Source organism: Hippoglossus stenolepis, chromosome 18 (assembly GCF_022539355.2).
Source record: "Hippoglossus stenolepis isolate QCI-W04-F060 chromosome 18, HSTE1.2, whole genome shotgun sequence".
NCBI lineage: Eukaryota > Metazoa > Chordata > Actinopteri > Pleuronectiformes > Pleuronectidae > Hippoglossus > Hippoglossus stenolepis.
The window spans coordinates 12,426,191-12,451,461 of record NC_061500.1 but is presented as its reverse complement, the minus strand read 5'-3'; the positions used below and the strand labels follow the sequence as shown (position 1 = coordinate 12,451,461).

The window sequence follows — 25,271 nt, the reverse complement described above, 5'->3', positions numbered from 1 at the left end:
GAAAGTGGTTATTTTCCAATTTCGTGGGGTGAATTTCGGTGCAGAATATTTGTCAGTCCACACAATGTTTACAGCCCATCAGCTGTTCCCTGCAGAGACGTTAAATGTGTTGCTGCTGAGAGGCCACAGATGTTCCCACATGCACATGCACACATATATCTTTTAAAAGCTACATCATAACAAGATCAGAACATGCCCTGCCTCGTTCAAGTCCCAGTAGGACATGATCAGTCAGATGAAATGTGACACAATATGAGTAAACCTTGTTAGTTACACTGCTCTCCATTACATTACAAGGTTGTTTCATTAGAATAAACCTGCCCTCAAATATATTTTTCTATTCTATAGCAAAAATTGAATCTCCAGAATCTCCAGTTTAGATGCAAAGTAGCATAAAACAACTCCCTCACACATATAATAGTCCAATAATATTCCCCTGTTGCTCAGCAGATTTTCCATGCAACACAAGAGCATGGGTGGGGGACACAAGTGTTACATAATGGCACAAAAAGAGTTCAAGGACATGACATAAATTCAACGTGTCCTCATCAACTTCTGTTTATAGTACTTTTAAAGATAATTTAAGCCTTTGTGTGTGTGTGTGTGTGTGTGTGTGTGTGTGTGTGTGTGTGTGTGTGTGTGTGTGTGTGTGTGTGTGTGTGTGTGTGTGTGTTGTGCGCATGTGTGTGTGTGTGTATCCGATCGTGATGGTGGTTCTTGATCGTGGTGGCTGCTGACCATGGACTATGATCACAACAACACTGCTTGATATATAATATTTCTTCTCAGATACTCGACCAATAATAATCCATCAATGCATTAACCTTCCATTATGCTACAAACTGTTTATTCTAATCAATGCTGCAAACACCCTTATCTTTGTGATGTTCTCCATTACACGTGGCATCTATTGCACGTCTGTCCGTCATGGGAGAGGGATCCCTCACATGTGGCTTTCTCTGAGGTTTCTTCGTTCTTTTTACCCTGTTAAAAGGGTATTTTAGTAGTTTTTCCTTACTCTTGTTGAGGGTTAAGGGCAGAGGATGTCGCACCTTGTTAAAGCCCTATGAGACAAATTGTGATTTGTGAATATGGGCTATACAAATAAAATTTGATTGATTGATTGATTACTTCACGTGTTGTTTTGCGAAAGCAGGTGGAGCTCTCAGAGGAGCAGTAGCTAGAAACAGTCTATTTTCTCTCTCTACCATTTTAAACTGGGAGCATTGCTGTTTTACTGGAGGCCAAGTCTCTGTTGTTAAACTACTATTTACAACGTGTTGATTTTAGCCGTAAAAGTCTCTGTTCCATCTCACCTGTCACAGGAACAATGATGTAACAGCCATCACTTGGTTATAAAACTACCCCTTGCTGTTATTACGAAACAACCTTTAGGAAGTGGTTTACTGAAAAATAAACATGCAGTACATGCAATATAAGTCAAGTTAGATCCAATCAAAAGAAATGATTGTCAGAGATGAAGATTTGGAAAGGCCTGGAAAAGATCAGTGACAACCTACGGGTCACGACGTGCTATAGATCAAGCAGTCCGGCAGCTGGTTACCTTAGCTTAGTTTACTTTAGCTTATCTTATTTAGTCTTAGCTTAATTTAGCTCAGTTTTGCTGATTTAGCTTATCTTAGCTAAGCTTAGTTTCTGTTGACGAGTTGGGTGAGTTGTGTCCATCTGCTTCTAATCTTTACGCTCAACTAAAGCTAACTCCTTTACCCTAAATTTAGCAGAAGGATAGGATGGTATCAATCTTCTAATCTACGTCCCTGCAAGAAAGCTAATACGCCTGTTTCCCAAATTGTGAAACAGTTTCTTCTGTTCCAATCTGACACCTCTTCTAATAAATAAACGCATCAATGGACTTGTGAAGCTTGGCAAGTAAAAGCATGAATGTTTCATGCCTTTCCAAGTTAAAATCATCGCACCGTTTAAATCATTGGAAACTAGCCCGCTGCTTATGTCATTAGGAGATTTCAGCACTTATGAGATAAGTCACACGCACGCTGTCACATCAGGGTGAGCAAATTCATAAATAATACTTTTTCAAAGAACAGTTTGGGCCTCATACGGTTGCATTGTTGCTTTGCCAGTGCAGTTAGAGGTGTTGCCCCAGAAATGTGAGTCTCTGTGTTACAGGTGTATTTTAAATAACATTTTTTACATAATTTGTTTTCAAAGTCCAATCATAATAAAGTATGAAAGAGGAAAACACAGGATAACATAGTCTATAATATAGGGTATAGATTTTCTAACAGTGGCATTTAAATGAAATAATTAACATACTGGACAATGTCATAATACGAGTGAATATTCACAAATTTCTGCCCTGTATACAAAATGTATAAATGTATGGGAAAAATAAACCGTAGTCTTTGCCCATATTCTTATTCTTAAATCCTTATTCTCAACAGTCAGATAAGCCACTTCCACTGTTATCATATCTACAGCAGAGTCATTGTGTAAATCAGGCCATCACCAAAAAGGCCTGCAAATATAGATATCCAGTGTTAAATATTTAAGATCGGCACATGCCCGCAATATCAGGTATCCGACTTTGTACTTGCGGGGGACAACAGTTAAAAATAGACTCACACCCCGAGACGGCCGGCTCCGCCTGAACTCCCGCTGAAGTCCAACATCATAGGTCTATCTCCTCAACTTCATGGCTATGAGAAGGGTACGTACGACTTGCATGGCTGGAAATACCCCATCACAAGCTTGATGACTCTTTTAACGACTTGAGTAATGATAATACTTTAATGTTGTGGGATTCCACTGCGAACAAACTTGTTAGAGGTTTTGTATTAGTGGTTCTCTTCGGGGAATAGACACTGCCAGTTACACTGCTGACAGGCTGACACACACATTCTGCCGTGCCGCATCATACACTTTGCCAAGCATCAGAATTAAATCGAATTAAATCGTATTTAGATTCAGCCAGTGGTGTTCCTTGATAAAATGGTGTTAAAATGTACTCAGAAGCTCTTTTAGCTCATGTCTTTACGGCAAAACATTCACATACGGAAGCTTTAAATGATTCAGGCTCTTGCTGGTGGGGGGTGGGGAGTGGGGGGGACTGAGGATGGATCTATTTTGAAACAGACACTTGAGAAGAAATCGAATTACACTTTCTTGCTGTCAGCCACACATGTGCTGACAGCTTTATTGTTTTTCTCTGATGTCAGTACAGGTGTAATCTAGTGCACTAATCAACAATTAATTTCAATTCAAAACTGAGGAATGTAGATCACATGGACAATCTGCAGGCCACAAGCAAATGTAAATATGGAGTCAGTCAACTATCGGTGATCGTGGTCGATGGAATAAAAAAATTACGTTACGGCTTTTTTAAAACAGTGGCTCTGTGCTCTATAGTAAACATTTCAGACTCAAGGTGTCCTTCAGTGCCGCAGGAATGTGACAAATGCAGGTCATGGGTGAAGAAGTACTGGTATTTTTCCAGTGTCTGTGCCACCAGCTCCTGCAATCTTGTGTATCAGGCTGCGTGTTTCGGAGCCTCCTCCCTTCAACACTTCTCATCAGGCATCTGCACGTATGTCATGCTGCATGCAGCGAGTAAGACAAACACAGGTTATATCGTTTTGGTGCTTTGGAGACGGTCAACTCAAATCACCAATTGATTTCCTCCACCAATAAGGAGGTTATTTTTTCGTCTCTGTTTGTTTGGTTGTTAGTTATCAGTGTTATACAAAACTTGATCTCTCAGAGAATAATTCATGGATCTTGATGACAAAAAATCTGATACGTGTAGGGGGCTGATATTTATGAGTGTGTGCAATTTTTGGGATAATCTATTTAAATTTTGTCTTATTTAAATGTGTTCTCATAAGGGAACAGTCGGGCCTTGGCCAGTCTAGTTGCAACAGTAATCTAAAGGACAAAACTAGAAATTTAAGAAACTGCTTTGAAATATACTCATGATGGTAACAGTTCCAGGTGTTTGTGTAACGTAACACCTCATGTCTTTGACATTTCTGTCAGTATGCAACTACTCACATTGTATATTTAAATTAATTTAAGATAAGATAAGATAAGGTGTACCTTCATTGATCATCTGTAGAGGAAATTAAAAATTCACACAATCAATAACATGACATTAAACTCCACGTGCTATATATTCTATATATATTATAAACGATGCATATTTATTTTTCTCTTGGCTGTGCAAGGTAGTAGAAATAGGACATTGTTGTCTGGAGCCAATTAACAACACACACGTTTGTACAGCTATCTTAGTGAGGACATTCATTGGCATAATGCATTCCCTAGCCCCTTACCCTAACCCTAACCCTAACCCTTAACCTAACCTAAACCTAATTCTAACCCTAACCCTTAAACCAAGTCTTAACCCCAAAACAGTCACAAAGTGAGGACCAGCCAAAAGGTCCTCACTTTCCCAAAATGTCCTCACTCGGTAGGTTGTAGACTCAAACCGGTCCTCACAAAGAAGCTGTACAAGAGCACACACACACACACACACACACACACACACACACACACACACACACACACACACACACACACACACACACACACACACACACACACACACACACACACACACACACCAAGACAAGTCCCCATAATGTGACGGTGAAAACAGATCTAGGTCCCCACATCATGAGTAATACCTGGACCATACACACACACACACACCAGACATCTTTATCAGCCTCAAAGTAACAACAACCGGGAGGTTTCCTGTTGATAAGGTTTGTCAAGTGGCCTTTTAAAGCTTCTAAAATGCAGGCGACATCGTTCACAGGGGCATCTGCATCTGCAACTAAGGTAATCATGTCACACAAATTGACAGCTAGAGGGAGATAGTGGGCCTGGCTTCAAATAGTTTAGATTAAGGAGGTAAATAAACACACAAGACTCAGTTTAGAGGCTATTCACAGTCTGACTTTACTACATTTTATGAAATATTCAAATTTTCTGATTATGACTTTACTTTGCAGGCGCTGACAGTAGTTCAAGGATACAGCTGCACCCTAAGGGGAGGAAATGTCACCCTGCAAAAACGATCTGTCGCGGCACAGAGAACTTTGTCCCAAAATTCTGCCTAAAGTTGCTGTTTGACAGCCGCAGTCTTGCTGCTGAATATTCCCTTGAGCAATTTCAGCTAGAAGTCCTGATGGATGTGTCACTCCTTTACACCGATGACCAAACACGGTCAGCGGTGTGTCTCCCAGACAGCCAGACGAGGGGTTTGGACTCCATCTCTCTTTTACACAGTCCTGCTGTAAACACGCTGTCTGCAGGCGAGACAGGAACGGAGGCTGCGCCTGAGCTCTCAGACCCGGCTGACAAATCCTCTGAGGCTTTAACAAATGTCTATGCATGCCTCCCTCATGAGAAAAGCGCTGACTCAGACTGTTTGAAACTTTCATCATGCAGCTACAATGTCTCAGATTGTTTGTCACTTCGCTCAGAGCCTGTGCCAACGGATGATGACCTCAGGGTTCAGGCTTATTTTGGCTCATCAGAAACTGCTTTGCCTCTCTTACCTCACCTGCCTCACGACCTTAATTCACCCCCAACGGAAACTTTCTCAGAGTTTTACATTGAACAGGCCTCATCCCTCGCCTGTCCTCTCATTCAGGACAACACTCCACCTGATCCTTTTGGGGTCAGGTCACATGTTTCAGAGGGTTTGATGGAGCCGTCTGCCTCTGAGCCCCTCACCAGGCTCAGCTTCAGCTGTGAACACATTCAAGACGCTTTTCTTTTGAGTTCATCATCGCCTCACTCCGACAGTTCAGAAGGTGACGCAGCTGTAGCGCCTGTGTCAGACCTTTATATCTTTGAGAGTGAGACACAAAACCTTATCCTGGACCCCAATGTATATCCCCATGAGATTATATGTCCTGATTTCGAGGCATCATCACAAATAGAAGAAAAAAGGACAAGTAATGTGTGTGATTCAGCAGACGTGCTGAGCTCTACTGAGGAACAAGCTATAGTGGATTATGAGTCAGACGTGGGACATTACGCAGGGCTTAGACCACCTGCTGCAGATGATTGCAAGGCAAGCTTGATGTCAGTAAATGATGTGAGGCAATGGACTGCAGGGGTCACTGCTTTAACCCCTGAGGCACGACGGAGCGGTAGCCCTGTTGAGCTGTGGCTGGACGCGTGTCAGTATCTGGCAGGTGAGGACACAGAAGATGTTGTGGACAGGAAGAGTCATTCTGTGATTCAAGAGGGACTCACAGTCACCGGTGACTTCTGTTTTCTCCCTGGAGAGACTCAAGAGTCGGGTTACAACCTCGAAGGCAGCGAGGTAATTGGCTGGTCCAGTGAAGACACCAGAGGCTGGGGGCCACCGGTCAAGAGGTGGTCCTCAGTGGACAGCTGGGCGACTGCACTCTCAGACTGGACTGGTATCATCACAGTTTCACCAGACGACATCACAACTGCCTTCACAGAGATAGGGGCTGAGATACAGGCTTTGACACAGGCGCTAGCAGAGGTAAACACTGATTCGGACACAGAGGCGTCAGTGCAGGCACAATTCCAGCCTAACATGGGCATCCAGGATCAGCTTTTAGAAGCACATAACACCCAGGAGAGCTCCATCCTTTTTGGACGGGGTTGTCTCTCCGAAGCTGCAGGGCCGGAGCTCCGAGACAGAGTGGGCTCCCAGAGCGCTGAGCCTTTGTGTGATTTTACTGCAACCACACAAGGAGCAGAGGAGACAGAAGAAATCCAGGGCAACCACACTGAACCTTTTCTGTCCTTTCACTCATCCACGGGTTCATCCAGTGCCATGTTGGCCATAGACGTGACCGCAGTCCCACTGATCCTTGGAGCTGCTTCCTCCACTCATTTGGATCTCTCTCAGTGTGGCAGATGTGTCAACTCCTTGGAGACAGAACTTTTCATCAGCAATGAAGATCCAGTCATACTGAATATAACAGAGGAGACAGATTTGGAGGGAGCGGATGCAATTAAAGAGGTAAGAGGACACAATGTATTTATTCATCATTTGTTTGTGTTTGACAGGGGAATGTTTGAGCTCTGTTTGTGAAAAGCATGAAAGATGAGTGGATGTTTCACATGCATTTTGTGTGTTGGTCCCACACATGCAGAGACACTATGCCTGAGCCTCACCCTTCACGATAGAGAGAATAACAGCGATCACCTTCACATCAGTTGTATTGGAAAACAGATAAATCAGTCATGTGCTCTGGAAACATAGCCAGAAAGTTCAGACATTCCCACTCCTGCCCTTGTCAGTGTTGTCATACCTAAAGCTTTGATAGCCAGTCAGGAGGTCCACACAGTTAAAATCTATGTATGTCACCACGTGTAAGACTCACGTGGGTCCTCGCCTTGCTCTGAATTGGAGCCCTCTGTTTTCGCCCGAGGCCTCCCGCCCCGGCATTATTCCGTTTTATTGGATAAGTCCCTTGGCTCCCATCTCAAAGACAGACAGCTGTGGGAGCTGAAGGAAACAAGTGCCTGAGAGGAAAACTTCAGATGGACAGAAATGGCATCTAATTATAGCCGAGAGAGTTCAATGATAATAGCATGCATCCGTGGCGTGTTAGGGGGTGGTGGGGTGAGAGGACGCCACAGCTGATGGCTGAAACTTGACCCACCCTTGCTCTCTCTCCCTCTTTTTGTACACACCACTTGAACACACCCATTCCCACCGCATCTCCTTTAAAAACCAACGGCCAGGACGCTGACAGGTCCACAGGCCTGGGAGACTGCTTTTGATAGGCTTAGGTGCGCAAGATAGAGCTGGAGCTCCTCTCTATAATAGTGGCACTGTAGGGTTCATTTGCATGCAAGACATATGGACTCTGGGATTGGATATAGAAACATTGTTTTTCCTAAACATCCACTTTGTGGCTCTAAAGAAAGGTATGTGACAAATAAAACAATTTAAATAAAGGTCTGAAAATGTATGATGTTGTAACCCTCTGCAGAATCTATTATAGTACAATTCTATTACATTTTTATCATAATACAGTCTCAGTGAAGTTTGACAGACCTATATTCTAACGTATGAAATTATTTTTAAGAAATGTCAATGAAATATACAATCGTCTAACATTTGTATCATTGTTGACTCATTTTGATGTTCAGCCCTCAGGAGATGGACTGTATGAAGTGACACATGAAAGCAGTATCTCCCAATCGCATTCGCTGGTCGAGCAGTACGCTGAAAGGATCTGTGGGCCATCCAAGGTCAATAGAGGAGGAGCAGGCTCTAACTTCCTCACCACACGATCTCTGACCAACTTACATGTGCCAGGTGTGGACAGACAACCTGGCCTGCATGTTCACACACACGTGTCGCCTGACATTTCACCAGACCTCGACAGAACATGTCAGGTGGCGCAACAGGGGGGGAGTCCCAAGTTTATTATACCCTTAGCTCCCCTCAGTAGCAGCTCCTCCCTCGTATGTCGGAAAGGCAGTGGTTTGGAAGGAGATCAAATTTGTGCCCAAAGTTTTCTCGATGACAACAGAGACCTGAGTTGTGATCACGTCCAACCCTACGTTGTCTGGCAAACCTTATATGGGATTACTGGCAAACTGTCCTCTGATGGTTATGAGGAGCGGATTCATAAACAAGAGCATACAATAAACTTTGCTGAGAAGTCTTCACCAGAGGGACAACTGGACTTACAACCCTGCAACACTTCTGAGTTTTTTTTCACTGAGAGAAAGACAATAATTGAGGAGATTGATGACCTCAGTAGAGAACTCTCAAACTTGGCTGTTGTACCTGCAGATCATTTCGTCATCTCGGAGAAAAACTGTGTCGCAGTCATCACTTTGGACTTCAATGACCCATTTGTTTCAAGGCCTATAAAGACTGTCGCCACAGCCGTACCATCTGAGAAGCCTGAGCTGAATCAGAAAACAGCTGAGAAGATGCCTCACAAATCTCAAAAGCACACCTCAGAGGGCAAAACACGCTCCAAAAAGGACAAATCAGCAGGTCACCATCATGGTGCACAGGCATCCAACAAGCAGGAGAGTTTATCTCATCACGTTTCAGCCCCGCAGACCAACAAACAGCAAGAAACTCATCCTCTTACTGTAGAAAAACATATTAGTGAGAACGCTCCAGCTGGACTTGAGGACAATGAGGCTAAATTGGGGACTGAAGCTGCAGCGGCAGCCGAGAAGGCTCCGAGCAAACCACATGGCAAAAAGAAAAAGAAAAACGGTCAGAGCGCAGCAGCTCCGAATAACGTAGGAGAGTCACCGGTTGACGAAGATAATGGAGCCAAACCAAAGACTGCAAAAGGAAGGATTGATATGTTCGAGGCCAAGCTGGGTAACAAAGTGGAGAAAGCTCCTAAGGGCATTGGTCATTCAGATGGTGCTTTGAAAAAGTCCCAGCAACTGGAGGCTAAAGCTTCCCAGGGTGAACGACCTCCGCATCTTGCAGAGAATAAAGACCGTCAGCCCAAGAAGTTCACCAGCCCTCTGAAAGATGACGTTATTAAAAGACGACGCCTGTCAGAGGATAAGTTTGGCAAGTTTGTTAGTGCTTTGGAGTCTAAACTACCAAAGCCAGATGTTTATATCAAAGCAAAGGCAGAGGAACCCAAGGCTGATGCTGACGCAACTCGTAAAAAGGCATACAGTGAAGTGGTCAAACAGAAGATCACTCCGAAGGAAGGTTAGAGATTTCTCAATTTTCTTTTGCATGCTATGACACATTTCCAACACAAGACCAGTATGACATAATACCCCCATTCCTCACCTCATATGTCTGCAGAGCCCAAGGTGGTGCAGCCCATCCAGACAGTGTCAGTGAGCGGGGACCCACAGAGTCTGTGCCTGTGGTGTCAGTTTTCAGCTGTCTTCTCCGACTACACTGTCACCTGGAGCAGAGAGGGCGCCGTCCTTGCTGAGATCAAGAGAAGGTACTGTAGGTTTCATAAAACATGATTTTCAAAAAGTTGTTTCACAGAACAGCTGAAGCTACAACCAATCAGTTAATATTTTAAATAACCAGATTATCTTTGATAACTAGTTGGATTTAGTCTCAGTGAAACTATGACGGGCCACAGCCTTTTCTGTCTCTATCCCCACTGGCCTTACGTAGAAAGACCTGATCATCATTAACACCATTTAAGTTTCCAATGTGTTCATATGAATCAATTGTAGTATTTTTTGTACAACTGAACTATTAATGTTTAGGACCTCTACCTTCTACATCTGTCTATAGCTGTACCTTCGCTCGTATGATACTCTAGTCTACGTCAACAATTTCTCCTGAAGGGAAACATTTCAAGCTGACACATTTTAAATTCCCAGCGTACTAAGGATCCTGGATTGCCATAATGTGTAGGATTAAATGTCAAAGTATATCAGGCTCTTGGTTTTGTGGAGATTTCTGTGGATTTATTCGTACTGTGACACCACACCACTCTCTGAAGTGCAGGGGATGAGAGCAGAGTGTCCCTCACCATCTCCAACGCTTCCCACAAAGACTTGGGCAAGTACCAGTGTCGGCTCAGCAGCTTGCACGGATCGGTCACTCTGGACTACCTGCTAACATACGAAGGTAAAAATGTGATTGCCAGCGATAAGAATAAGCATTTAATGTGTGTTAAACTTAATTTGAGGTGACATGTAACCCTGCATTTCTTCACAGTGCTCTGTGAGATCGTCATTCCTCCATCTCCAAAGACAGCCTCATGTGAGTTGTGATTCCAGAACAAAGAATTTAAAGGATTCTCTACAGTTTTGTCCAAGAGTTTGAAGTATTGTCTTTTTTCCCCAGCTGCTCCTGTAGACATGGGGAGCGAAGAGGAGGATGCCCGCTGTTGCAGGCTGATGTTCAAGGAGGATTTCCTATCTGACCAATCCTTTGGGGACAACCATCCCCTCAGCATCATCACTGAGAAGGTCCACTTTGGGGAGGGAATGCACCGGCGGGCTTTCCGGACCAAGCTGCGGACCGGTCAGAAGCCTCTTCTGCTGCCGGGACACTCTTGTGTGCTCAAAGTTCACAACGCCATCAGCTACGGGACCAAGAACAACGACGAGCTCATTGAGAAGAACTTCACCTTGGCTGTGGAGGTAAGAACATCACAGTAAACATGTCTTATTCTTTATATTATATATGATTATATTTGAGCACTTTTGATACGATGTGTCACTTTACATGGAACCGTGCATTTTATTTCTGCATCAAAATAATGTATTGAGAGCGAAATAGTTAAAGTAAAACAAAATTACAATATCGCATCCCCTTATTAGTTTGAAAAGCATGAGACTATGATTTTTTGTTTAAAAAAAAGCAAAAAGTGAGAATTACCCCATTATTTGAGAAAATAAAAATTGTACACTAAAAGCACTGATGCACTGTTATGAAATTCTTAAAGCATTTTCCTTTTTATCCACAATTCATTATTATGTAATAAATTATTTATCATCTTAAAATCTTTCTATTAGAATGTAAACTCAGATAAAAGGAAATATTATGATATTTTATGAAAATTATTATAAAATCTACTCATTTGCAATATATACTAATAATTGTCATCATGTGCATTGATTTTCTAATGTAATTTGAATGTAGATGTAATGTGGATTCTCTGCTCTGCAGGAGTGTCAGGTCCAGAACACAGCAAGAGAGTACATCAAGGCGTACACTGCTGCAGCTCAGTCTGCTGAAGCCTTCGGCGAAGTCCCAGAGTGAGTGATGTCTGTAGAAGTGTAAACTCCGTGTACGACACAACTCTCTCTTTTAGCTCACACTACTTTGTTTCACGCTCCCACCAGGATCATCCCCATCTACCTGGTTCACCGTCCATCCAACAACATCCCCTACGCGACGCTGGAGGAGATGCTGATCGGCGACTTCGTCAAGTATTCAGTCAAGGACGGCAAAGAGATCAACCTGACGAGGCGCGACTCGGAGGCCGGACAGAAATGCTGCGCTTTCCAGCACTGGGTCTACCACAACACCGATGGCAACCTGCTGGTTACTGACATGCAAGGTCGGGAGGATGGAGAAAGTTTGGAAATGCAAAATAAACACGTTAAAAAAGTGGTTCTATCTGCAAATTATAATGTAGGATCCTAGATATTAATCCAATTTTTGTGTTTTCAGGAGTCGGCATGAGGCTCACGGATGTGGGCATAGCCACCTGTAAGAAAGGGTGAGTATGTCCTTTGAGAACGAGGGCAGCTCTGAGCGATACAAGAATAATTGAATCTTGCAAACTGATGTGTTTATTTATTTATTTTCAGATACAAGGGCTTTAAAGGAAACTGCTCCACCTCCTTCATCGACCAGTTCAAGGCTTTGCACCAGTGCAACACGTACTGTGAGATCCTGGGCCTCAAATCCCTGCAGCCTAAAGCCAAAAAGCCAGCGTATGCTCCGAAACCCAAACCCCAACCCCCGGCCGCGCCCAAGAAGAAAACGTTTGGGCCCACACTGAAGGGGAAGTCGTAACCAGAGGGGAACTCTTTGGTCTAAGAGTTTTGGTTATTGATTGGTATCATGGGGTAAAGCTGGTTTTAAGGAGGCGATGGAGATGACTGGTCATATAAGAGATTATTTCATCTCATGTTGAACATTTGAGATGTATATGAAATATATATTTTTATTTCGATGAAGAGTTTGTATGAGAGTTTGTGCGCTGTAGTTATAACAAATTTCTCAAGTTCTGGGAAAACTGTGACAAACACTTGAAAGAGATAGAAGAGGCAGTTTATCTACAGTGACGAGCTGTGATGTCTTAGATCGCTGCATTGATGATGTGTGATGATTTTGCCTTTACAGGTCAATGCGTTGTTTTCTTGTTTTTCTACTTTGATGATGTTTTCAAACCATTAGTTCATTAAATTAATGAACTTATTAATTAATTGCTTTGGGGGAATATCTTTGAAACGTAGGTTGTATTATAAATACACAGGATTAAAAACACAGTATGTTATTTGGAGATGACTTATGGTATAAGCGGGTCTTTTTTGTGCTTGGGTTAGGATGAACGTTCTGTATTTTCAGTTTAATGTGACATGATTATAACATTGCTTCATTGAGTGATTGGATTAATTCACAATAATGTCATATTTGTACTGTGGAAAAAACATTTTGTACAGAAAAAAAGCTCACGTAAAAGAAACATTTAAATGGTTTTCCTCTTAAACTGATTTATTCATTTGTCAATTTACCATCAGTTCTGTTTGTTGCATTGATTTCTGGCATTATTTCGTGGATCCACGCTGCTCTGGTTCAGCTCAGGCGTGAAAAACTAAAACCAATAATCAGTTATCAAACCACACTGTAACCTGACGGCCGCAGCCAAATCGACAGTGTAATCTCAATATAGCGTCCCGGCTTTTCAACTAACGTCTCTGACTGCCTCTATACGATAAGCCTCTCCTGTCCTATAATGTCAGTGTGGCCTTTTTAAATCCCTGCCCCAAATTGTTGACATGGCTCTCAGGCTGTGGCTATGTGACCAGTGTGTGCAGCAAACTGCGGATCTTTGTTATTAAAGAGAGGTTGCTGGTTGAAAATGCTTTGTGGTTTCTTAATTTCACTTTTTCTATAATGGGACCAGTGGCGTGCAGGATCCCGAGGGTAGGGGGAGTGTTGCAACATGACTTGGACAGAGTGTCTGCACTGGGCCGAGGTGAAGGAGTTTATAAAACGTTAACACAAAGTGCCGTTTAATTGTGTACGAGCAAAAATTCGCACTATAGCAAAAGACAAACAAAACAAAAAACTGTTTATTATAACAATTTTAATTATTACAATATAACAATTGTGCAATCAGGAAAATACAAAATTACAACTGTTAAAATTCCATTACCTGTTTACATGTGGTAAAAGCTCGAACCAGGACAGCGAGTGAAATGTCAGGAGGCATGAAAACAAATGGGACATCTGCCGTTGTCCCATCTGTGTTTATAAATGTAGGTGTCCAGCGGCAAATTAGCACCGAAAACACTAAAAGAGAAAATAGGTCACACTCAGAGGCTCGAGATCACGCACGGCCCATCAACACACTGTCTATTTCCATCTCGGTGTAACGTGTCCCACGCTATAGCCGCCATACGACACGTGTGGACACGTTAACATGCTTCGCCGATTCGGAGGCTGTTTTAAATCTGCAAAAGCAACACGGTTGAATAAAGTTTGCACAGGATACGGGGGAAACACACTGAGGTCCTTTTCACACTGTAGCTATATAGTGTGAGAATGGCGTTTGATACACAGGACACAAACACCATTGTCACACTCCACAGCTCTGGAGGAGAACGTTTGCCGTGGAGACGCAGCAGAGGCTTGTTCCCGGGACGACCTGGTGAAATGAGAGGGAAAAGTTTGTTGATGAGGGGAATCAGTACAGAGCAATGACGCCAATGAAAGTAAAAAAATGTCTTGTGTGTGACGGCATGAAAAACTCAAACTAGGCTGAAATGACACAGGCTGTGATCCATGATTTATTTAGCCATGTGGACCTTTAAACTTTTAATATGGCAAAATGAACAAAAATGGAAAAAGCACATGAAAACACAGAATAATCGTGAAAAACAAATATGCCAAGTAAATAATCAAGGCTTATCCAAAGTGTCCAAAGTCCAGTCTTTTTCCTTTTTTTTTGGTGGGGATGACTGCAGCTGTGTGCACATGCGTGGGAAAGCAAGAAGAAGACATCTGTGTGATCCCCCCCTTTTCTCCAACATAACTAACAATCTGAAATTATTGTAAAATAATTGAATAAAGGTTGTTAAGACCATATGTCATAATAACTTTAAAACTATCTATATTAAATCATGCTTTTAACTTCATTATGTTTCAGAGCTGAAAATTGAAAAAGAGTCTCCGTTTTCTAAGTTTAAATTTGTCATTATACATGAAATCATAAACTTTGCAAATAAAAGTGTACGTGACATTTCTGGTGGATTCAGAGCAATTGCAGGGCAACAACTAACTTACCTTAAGTTTCTAAAGTGGATCCTCTTTCAAATGTTCGGTCACTCGAACCCATCAGTTGGCCTCCTGCTCCTGCTTCTCCCAGCTCCTCTCTTTTCTCTGCTCCTTCCCTCTCACACTAATACAAGTCATGTCTCTGTCTCCCGGGCCTCTGCGTGCCAAACGGTGTAAAAGTCCAGTAGTCCGCCCGCAGCTGCAGGTTCACGAGGGGATCTGTGGCGCGTTTGTGTTTGGTGGCGTCCCCTCCCCATGTCTTTATGTAGACAGAGCAGGGTTTGGACAAACAGCCAGTTCCACATTAGTGATAAGCTACGGGGGAAGTATTGATCGACCCTGACCAGAGGTAGAGATAGAGAGGGTGAGGAGGTGAAGGAGGAGGAGGAGGGGGACTGAAAAAATGGTGAGGCAACATCAGGGCCTTTATACCAAAGTTTCACTGACGCCAATATTCTGATATTACACCGATTAAGGCAATAGTCAGAATAAGACACACAAGTTAGTGTCATGACATTCTGATGACACTAACTTGAATACGATCATACTCTTAGTCTTACTTGAATCCCAGACAGCAAACAGATGTGGGCCACTTCAGGCAATGATGCAGCACCTCTGGCCTTCTTGTGGCCTGCACAAGATGTGGTGGATGTGAGCCTAAATAGCAAATGTGGCTCGAATATCCCAAAACAAATGTGGGCCTTTCTCGGCAAAGTGAAATCTGGAGGTGAACCTTAATTGGCCCATGTGGTAAATGGTGAATATGACCCGATTAGCAAAAAACAAATTAGGCCACCTTCAGTCCCTTTGGTTGACATGTGATATTTCTACGGCTTACTCGTGGCCCAGATGTGGCAAACACGAACGGACCGCCCATGTGCCATCATTCCTCATTAGATGTGGGCTGGATGAGTGTGACCCAAATCTGGGTCAAAACTATTTTGCTTTGTGGGATTTTAACGTCCTATGGGAGTTGTCACAGCATTTTGCCACATCGAGATGTACGGCATTCAATGTGATTCTCAGACTATGATCTGTAAAATATGAATATGAACGGAATATAACATTATATCATTATATTATATTAGCATTTATGTAAACTTCAAAACTGAAATAACGTATTTTTCAGAATAAGGTCAGGGTCTGAGTATTGCTGAACGTAAACGTAGTCACTGTGAACTGAAGGTGAGGGATCCTGGAAATTTACAGTCACACCATTAACATTAATTCCATAAATCCTCACTGTATTTATCTGAAAGCAAAATATATAAAAGAAAAATTCCCCATTAACAAAATCGAATTCCTGTTCTTAATCTTCACTATATTAAAAACACATTGTTCATTTGTCGATGTGTAGAAACTCTGTAGATTCTCTATAAGTGGGTCCATGTTCCCGTGGATAAGTTTCATAATAAAAGCTGTCACCCAAAGGGCAGATTGTGAAATAGCATCACTTTAACTGGAGGTCGTTTGGTGTCGCGCCGCTCAGTTTCCACCTTCTGAAACTCTAGCATCCATCACACGTGGTCCTTTACTTTAAATACTGCTGCACATGAACACTATACGCGTCTATCATTAACTGAATTTAGAGCCTGACTATGAATGATGATTGTGAATAACTGTGCTGCAGTGTGATACTTTAATTTCTCTACAGCCTTTTATATTTAGACACCATGTTGAATAATATAAAATAAAAATAAGTTACAGGTCTTTTAATGCTTCTGAGTCTAAAATAGAAACTACTGCTCTATTTTCACTGCAGTCAAAAGGAGATATTTCTTATTCACCGACATACCTTTGCAATTTCTTCAGAATTAGAACAGTTCATTTCCGACCACACTCGCAGGTCAGTGGAACAGCAGCAGCTCATGTCAACTTGATAAATGACAAACACGTCGACCTAGACAGTGTAACACTACACAATGACAGTATATGGACAACACAATATCACGTAGCGTAACAGTGCAAAGTATTCAATGTTCATGATTGTTGCAAAGAGTTCAGGCTCCGTATGGCTGTGGGAAAAACAGTTTTTGGAACATTTATAGTTACCTCCGCTAATGAGGAGGTTATGTTTTCACCTCTATCTGTTTGTTTGTTTGAATTTAAGCAAGAAACTAAAACTATCCTACGGATTACCACACAACTTAGTGGAAGGATGTGGTATGAGTTAGGGAAGAACTCATTTTGGTGTTGATCCAGGTCAGAGGGTAGATCCAGGATTTTCTTTTTCACTTTTTTTAACCTAGATGGAGATTGGATGTTTCATTTATTTGTCAGGGATCTTAATGAGTCATGAAGGGGACTGATGTCTATGAGTGTGTACAATTAGGTGCAGATCCAACTGAGTGACGTTCTACTTGGTGAAGTTATTTGCTGCTCCCCAGAGTCATGTTGAAACAAGGAGAACTATTTGAGAAAAGGCTTCGTCACACTCACTCGCTGAGTAATAAGCAGTGAAACACATCATTTGTTTTGGAAGAACTTTGTGTTAAAGGCAAGAATTTGTGGGTCTTTTTGCGTTCAGGGTTTTGCTATGAAAGTTGAGCCAATACCATTTAAAAATTCTCTGGAAATATTGTTGAGTTTCCTTTTAAAAGAAAATCGAATATATTAAAGTTGTGTCCAGATGAGATTTAGCACATGAAGAACGTCCCAGTTGAAAATATTATTTCATTTTAGAATACGTAACTAAATCTTTTTTTTTTTGTCCAGCGTCCATTAGGGTCTCTTTAAGGTCAGAGCGCTGACGTAGCACAGACGCCTGTGAGAGACCGTGTGAGGCCTCACCGTCACTAGAGCGCCATCGTCTTTTTCTGGAAACCAAAGCAATGGGTTTGAACTTTGATTCTCTCTAATAGTACTGAAGATTTTAGTCCACATCATGCAGGTGAAACAACAGTTGCACTTTGTGACAATTCTTTTTCTTTTTTTTCCAGGCAGTGGAATGTTTTAGAAGGTGGATCTAAAGAAGAGTTGGCTGTTGGCTTGTTTGTGACCAGATGGAGGATAGGAGGTCTTGATAAAATGTCCCCGGGCTGGCTGGGTGGCTTTTATTTGCTCGTCCTTGGAGCTGATAACTCCTAGATTGCCTGTGTGAATGAACTGAGGTCCCTTCACCACAATATGTGCAAATACACACACAGACCCACAAAGACCCACAAAAAAAAGAAAGTGACAAGAGTTGTAAACCTAGTTAATTAATTTTTTTAGAAGACTTTTTCTCTAAAAGGTGATCACCAGGTGTATAGGTGACGTTGAGCTGTGATTGGCTGGATTACAGGAAACCATCTATAATTTGAATGAAAGAAAACAAACAGCCTCAGCAGCAGCAGCAGCAGCAGCAGCAGCGTGTGGGGGAACAGCCATTTTGTAAATATTTGTGATGTCCTGTGAAAGAAATATTGTCACAAGTAGAAATATGTGCTGATATATAGCTATACAAACACCTAAAGGGTTATTCCGCCATTTCTGTAACTTTTAAGTCAGAAATGACCAAAAATCATGACTGCACCATGTGAGGGCACAGAGGGCAGTTGTGGCAATAAGAGGCAGATTAGGTGAAGTCTTTGTGACGACAAGCGAAACAGGCAACTGTAACATTAGTGCCACGTAGAGGATCCACTACACCGAACGGACCCTTTATATTATAGTGTTTCATAATGTGGTGCCAGGCTATTTAGTTTTTTATCTCTATTATTATGAATGTACTACTTCTGTATTTTAACCATGTTTTCTTCTTGTGCAGCACTATGTACTTTGTGTTGAAAAGTGCTCTACAATTAAAGTTATTAATAATGATAATAAACATCTATAACGTAATAATAATACTTTATATTATTTAAATAATGCTATTGACTTTCTCTCAGAAGTCCTATACGTTATCATGGAGCTACGTTCAAATTGTTGTATATACTGATGAGTTTTATATACATAAATATATACAAAACTACAAGGTGTTCATGTTTGGTCATTGAATAATATTTTCCAAAAAACAAAGTGGTGATAAAGCATAAACTAACTGATGTAGACAAGTCAAGCGTAAGTGTACCGAAACACAAAGTTGTACTCAAATATATCAGTTAAGTTAATGTAATCAAATAGCTTTCAATTGTGAAAAAACTAGCATGGGGCAATTGCGAAATTTTATAAATATTAATATATTTTAATGTAAAATGTAATGATTACTAAATATAAATGAGAATGAAAAAGAACCTTTATAAAATACATACAATTTTATTTTAAAAAAAAATAATGTGCTTATAAACTTACTACTAATCTAGTTCTTTTTGTCTCATCTTATAATTGACTTACTTCTCATATGAGTGAAATAAAAAGTTCAGTCTCCAGTAACTCAGACAACTTTCAGAGAATTTTCATTTTTATTTGACTGAAGTTAAATGAACCACATAGACTTGCAGAAAGTGGTGGAATCTTCAACAAAAGTGATATTTTGTGTCATTTATAAAAAAAAAAGAAAAAAAAAGGAAAGGAAAACCCACTTAAAAAAAATAGGACTAATCTTTACAGAGTCAGTTTGAATGGTGGGGTCACAGGCAGGAGGGAGGAAACACAAAGGAGGGAAAGGTAGAGGAAAAAGAAGAAGAGATAAATTAGAGAATACGAAAGGACGTGAAGTTTCCGCTTCACTCCCGACAATTTTTTTTCCTACCTTAGCAGCAGCCCAGATTTACAGACTATTAATATTGCACCAGGTACGTGCTCTGAATGAAAAACAAAAAAAGAATCACATTCAAGTTAATGACGAGACACACGACAGGCGACATGACCTCAGAGTGATCTATAAAGTGCCCTTTAGGTTCAATGGTGTTAGAAAAAGGAGAGAGGAACAAAAACATAAAAAAAAGAAAAAAAACATTTTTTTCTTTGTAAGAAACGTGCTGCATTTATATTCAGTGGCAATCACAGCTTTTCTCTCAGACACCCGCGCTCACACACAGCTTCATTTTAGAGTTGTTGATCAGTAATACTTCTGTTAAAGGTAATACATACATATATTTATATATCATGAAAAGAACTTAAAATGTTTTTTTTTCCTCCAAGAACAATTTACAGCATTATGAACAGCAACAGGCATGAGAATATTGATATAATCATGACATCTCAGAGAAACTAAGCCCCCGGTTTTAGTTCTCCCCTCCCGACCGATTACACGTTCAAATTACGATGTAGTCCAAGCAAACACAAGATACAGTTTCATGCAGCTTTCATAGCACTACAATTAAAAACCATTGTATTCAAGACATTTGCAATCACCGTAACAAGTGATATGGATTTAATCATTCCCCAGACGAGCCAGATTTACACTTCACACCATGTCATATAGAATTCTCAAAATCGTAAACAACATTGTTCATCAGTACAAATACGGTGAGAGTATTTTTCCTGTAAGAATTATAACAATGATTTTTTTTTAAAAAGATGATGACGAAAACTATTAAAATTATCTTTGAGGATTATGTCATCCGCCACTCAGGAATCCTTACCAGTGGTTTAAAAGAAAAAAAAGAAAAGAAAAAAATAACATTATTCTACAAAAAGGCTGCAGCGGCGATTTCTGATCCCACAACTTAAACGCGGCTCTACGGAGAGGGGGTGTGGCCTATTTCCTGAAATGTGATTGGCTAGCATTCCTAAGGTTAGTCTGGTGTTGGTCTAAGGATTTGACAAAGAGTAGTGATCATAGTGCCGTTGCAGTTTCTTAGAGAAATAGTGCATGTAGGAGCCAGATTAAGGCCATGCTATGAGCCGCCCGCTGAAGGCTGCTCAAATACTGTGCTATAGTGTACGTAAAGGAGCTATTGAAATGCATTAGTGTTTTCCAGCACTGTAGATTTTCACAGAATGAGGGTAGAGGGGAGGGACACGGCGGATCAGAGGCTGGGTCTCGTCATTCGTCGCTCACACCTTGCCGATGACAACAGGTTTCAGCATTCGACAGTGCGATGCTCCCGCTCTTCCCCCCCAGCACCGTTACGGAATGACCTACCCACACTGAAAAGATATAAAGATGTAGGCATATTGGCTCGACAAGTTGCTGTACAGTCTCAAGCCGCTGTGCTGTGTTGGTGGCTCACAGTCAGGCGTTACAGTTCAACATGCTTGCACAGAACTGCTACAGCAGCTGGTTTGACATCCCTGTGGCTTTTTGTCTTGTTTTAAATTCTTAGACATATTGATGGTAGGTTGAGTTCAGTCAGGTTTAGTCGACTCCCTCGAAGCCCTGCGCGTTTTCCACGGCCATGAGGAGTTTCTCTCTCAGGTCCTCAAAGGACTCGTAGGTTGGCAGATCCAAGCGGTTGAAACTGAGATGGAAAACAGTTCATTGATGAATTTGGCTGAAGTTAACACATGGTATTCTGTTTCTAAATAAATCTACTCTACACATGGCTCTCCACATGCACGTATGTCCTTGTCAAAATATATATTTACAACTCTTACATAAAGTTTAAATAAGTGTCTATATTTTAGTATATATATTTAGCCCAGCTTTCCTGTCACAGTTCTTAGGTTTATGTCCAAACTACAATAATAATAATATTCTATGTAATATTCAGATTCTGCTAATCATCACTAGAAATAGAATACAGCTAAGGCTTGCATGCTAACACCTCTTTCCAAGTTTTTTTTAATCAAATATCAGTCTCCACTTTGAAATAAAAGGTAAAATGTATATATCACAGAAAGAATTATGAAATCACTTAAAGCAAGAAGGATTTTGCAATGAAACCTTGGCGTGTGTGCGCACTGTTCTGGTTGACTTAATCAAATGACATGACACTGTTGTCTATGTGCGTGTGTGTAAGGGTATTTACATGCACAAATTATGGCTTGTGTGTGTGTGTGTGTGTGTGTGTGTGTGTGTGTGTGTGTGTGTGTGTGTGTGTGTGTTCAGTAGGGACATACCATGTGTGAGCTCTTGGCAACTTCTCTGGTGTTCCCCACTGCTCAATGGTGAACAGCTGAGGACCATTAGAACCTGGCATTGAGAAATTATAATTACTACAATGTTGAGATGTTGCAGAAACACTTTCACTAGAGCACAAACGTAACCTCTGAATAATTGACTGCAAACAGAAAGAGGACAAAGGAAAACATTTGGCTGAAATTAACTTAATTCTAATGTTTTTGACATTTAATTATTTAAAGCTTCATGCATAATTCTAAAGTATGAAAAGTAATGTGCAAAGATTTTGTGCATTTAGAGATTCTTATACATCAGACCATACCATAATTTATGATATAACATACAACCAGAGTCAGAAAGAACATTAGTATCTTCAGTGACGACAAGAACAAAGAGTCCTGAGGCACATGCTGTGGCCTCTGGGATATTTAAGGGGTCAAACCAAATTAGATTTTAGATTTTTTCTGTTTAAAGTATTTTGTATGAAAAGAATTAATAAAGGTTTTGAGCCAAACGCATAATAATGTTTTATAAAAGTGTGTGTAACAGTGTAGCAGTCACATAATCTGAAGTTATTAGTCGTTATACAAGCCATTATTCATCTGCTTGACATGACACATATCTACAGTATCGGTATGTGGACAATGATAGTGATTCAGTACTAGGAACTGCAGCAATGCTGACTCATCATTTTTGCGTCACTGTTACATAAAGTTGTAGCTGGTACTGTTACACTACTTGGTACCAGTATGAAATACAGGAAACTTGAACTTCACCTACCATAAAGCTCGGCAAAGCCGTTCATTGGTACTCGAGATGTTCCCGTCACGAACTGGAGGAGCCGGATTCTCTTCTCAGCATCCATCAACAGAACGACCTGATAAACAAGCAAATATAAACATCTCTGACTCAGAGTTTTTCCAATTTTTTTAAAAATCAAAAATCAGTCTCCACTTTGAAAAAAGGTAAAATTTATATATCACAGAAAGAATTATGAAATCACTTAAAGCAAGAAGGATTTTGCAATGAAACCTTGGCGTGTGTGCGCACTGTTCTGGTTGACTTAATCAAATGACATGACACTGTTGTCTATGTGCGTGTGTGTAAGGGTATTTACATGCACAAATTATGGCTTGTGTGTGTGTGTGTGTGTGTGTGTGTGTGTGTGTGTGTGTGTGTGTGTGTGTGTGTGTGTGTGTGTGTGTGTGTGTGTGTGTGTTGAGGTGCAGATGATAAACAGGGCAGGTACAACTACTTCAGGCTCTTTCATCAGAGCAAACATGTCTGTTCGTCCAAACAGACTTTGATCTTCAACAGCGAGGCCAGCAAACCTGCCGCAGATCGACTGGAGGGGAAATGACTGGAACCAGCGTTTATTGTGAAAGAACCAGCGTCCATGACTGATACCTATCAACACGTGGCTGATGATTTAGACAGTGCATGTCTGTTTTTATAGCACGTATTCACGAATGTGTGTGTGGATTTTTAAACACACATACCTTCCAGAACCACTGTATAACAGGATGGTTGGGACAGTATCCATTCTTGTAAACAGTGTGTTGTCTCCAGTCGTTGACGTCGACATCACCCAGACCACACATGAGCAGCTACACAGACAGAAGAGGATGAAGGGGAAAAAAACATTTAAGTCCAGTCATGTGGAATGAATATTCCAGTAAAATGCCTCATGAACATTGCAACTGCAACTAATTGTTTCGTCAATTAGTTTTTAACTATGTTTAAATGGTTGTGCAAATAATTTTATTATAAAAGGGTTTTTCGAAAATAAAACAGAAAAAATATTTATCTCAGTTTCCCATTTTTATCACCCCGTAGTCTATGGTACCATCTTTAAATGTGAGGTTTGTTTGACCAACAGTCGTTAACCAAAAGATCCTCTGTTTACAGTCACGGAAAATGAAGCAACCCACCACATATTTATATCTGAGAAGCTGGATTAAAAAAAACCTGAAACAATCAATCAACAGTTGATCGACTAATTGATTAATCATTTAAACTCTGCTAGCCAGGTATCCATACCTCTAGTTCGTTTTCATCAAAGATCTTGATCAGATCTATTATGATGAGCTCAGTGAATCCCTGGAAATTAAACAAAAAAAACAAATTACAACAAAATAATTATACCGTCATACAATTCAAGCTAAATAAATAACAAGTCAAATAGATAAAATATTCAAGTTGTCAGTTAGTTGAGAGGATATTTGTTGCTGTAGGTTTAGATGCAGAGAATGAATACAGAAAGTTTGTGCTCACACTGCCCCCTTATGGTTAAAGTGATAATGCACATAAATACCTCAAGGAAAGCGTTCATCTGCTTCTGGACCCGATTGACAAACCTCCACTGGATGACCAGGCTGGTGGAGACAAGATTAGGAGACGTCAATGAAAAACTTTAAAATGATCTTCCTGTTTGAATATCATGTTTAATATATGATCATTATCAAATGTCTACATCTATTCATAAAAAACTGAATGAAATTAAAGGGGAAAAAAATTAAAATATTCTTTCTTACTCTATGTATTCCTTTTTGTTGTCATTGGTGACGACCATGTCTGAGCCGCTGGGCTTCAGGTCGACCTGGTATGTCTGTAAAAGACAAAAGCACGATGAAAATATAGATATCAACTTTATAACTTTACTAAAAATTAAAATGAATTTGGGAATTTTAACTTTGATTCGGAAAGTCTGATTTTAGGTTGGCTCACCTGTCCAAAGTTGTCTTCATCAATACAAAACCTCAGGTCCAGCTCAGTGGGATCATTCTCCAGAATCCACTTTAGAGAGTTGTAGTATTCACTGTCCTGCAGGGCAGATAATCATCCATTACAGAGAAACACTTTTTAATCGTCTTTTCATTGTGAGATTGTAGGGTTTCATGAATGTGGAATTACTTAATTAAAGTTATGTTCATTGAATATATACTCTAGTAACAATGAGACCTTACCACAGACTCCATGTCTTTAAGAGAGATCTGTTTTCCCAGCATCATCTTGTAAAATGGTCGGATGAAAAAACCTGGGAAACAAGAAGGCAACACAGCGCTGTAATGGTATGTGTGGAGAAACGATAAAAACTGAAAGACATCAATAAAAAACAGATGTGTTAGAATCCTCACACATGAGGAACCTGAACATACAATAGCATAATAAGAAAAGAGACAGGATCAAACACCAAGCAGTTTACCATCTAGTAGTTTTCCATGAAACACAGCCATTCCTGCCACACGTCCGATAAACTTGAAGTAGGAGAGATGATCCTCGTTGCACAAGCCCGAGTTGGGATTAATTTGAAGAGTGTAGTTGTCCCTGGACAGACACAGAGGAGGAAAACCATTTTCAGGTTAGTTATTGATACTC

At 40.8% G+C, this 25,271-nt stretch overlaps 2 protein-coding genes across 13 annotated transcripts in view; one reads left to right on the top strand and one right to left on the bottom strand.

Moving 5' to 3' along the window:
- The first annotated feature begins 2,589 nt into the window (after window positions 1-2,589).
- On the top strand, window positions 2,590-13,550 carry alpk2 (alpha-kinase 2). Its single transcript, XM_035184036.2, has 11 exons — window positions 2,590-2,689; window positions 4,995-6,994; window positions 8,134-9,685; window positions 9,785-9,932; window positions 10,449-10,576; window positions 10,667-10,711; window positions 10,796-11,094; window positions 11,624-11,712; window positions 11,800-12,017; window positions 12,131-12,179; window positions 12,271-13,550. The coding sequence occupies exons 2-11, from the start codon at window positions 5,171-5,173 to the stop codon at window positions 12,476-12,478; spliced, it is 4,560 nt and encodes a 1,519-aa protein (XP_035039927.2). The 5' UTR covers window positions 2,590-2,689; window positions 4,995-5,170; the 3' UTR covers window positions 12,479-13,550.
- A 5,778-nt stretch (window positions 13,551-19,328) lies between these two features.
- The window catches only part of nedd4l (NEDD4 like E3 ubiquitin protein ligase), a 45,017-nt gene continuing 39,074 nt past the window's right edge, over window positions 19,329-25,271 (bottom strand). For all 12 annotated transcript variants that reach the window (XM_035141748.2, XM_047344565.1, XM_035141749.2 and 9 more), the window contains 10 exons: window positions 25,099-25,220; window positions 24,860-24,930; window positions 24,621-24,716; window positions 24,428-24,501; window positions 24,208-24,268; window positions 23,934-23,993; window positions 23,393-23,500; window positions 22,674-22,770; window positions 21,893-21,965; window positions 19,329-21,291 (listed from right to left, as the gene is read on the bottom strand). In XM_035141748.2, coding sequence (XP_034997639.1) covers window positions 21,189-21,291; window positions 21,893-21,965; window positions 22,674-22,770; window positions 23,393-23,500; window positions 23,934-23,993; window positions 24,208-24,268; window positions 24,428-24,501; window positions 24,621-24,716; window positions 24,860-24,930; window positions 25,099-25,220 — 865 coding nt within the window. In that variant the 3' untranslated portion in view covers window positions 19,329-21,188. The remainder of the gene's footprint in view (window positions 21,292-21,892; window positions 21,966-22,673; window positions 22,771-23,392; window positions 23,501-23,933; window positions 23,994-24,207; window positions 24,269-24,427; window positions 24,502-24,620; window positions 24,717-24,859; window positions 24,931-25,098; window positions 25,221-25,271) is intronic.

Bases quoted from the DNA above. Each gene is read 5' to 3' on its own strand.
- alpk2 (XM_035184036.2), top strand. From the start codon at position 5,171: ATGGATGTGTCACTCCTTTACACCGATGACCAAACACGGTCAGCGGTG. The intron at 6,995-8,133 runs GTAAGAGGACAC...TTTGATGTTCAG, and splicing joins GAGCGGATGCAATTAAAGAG to CCCTCAGGAGATGGACTGTA. The intron at 11,095-11,623 runs GTAAGAACATCA...TCTGCTCTGCAG, and splicing joins ACTTCACCTTGGCTGTGGAG to GAGTGTCAGGTCCAGAACAC.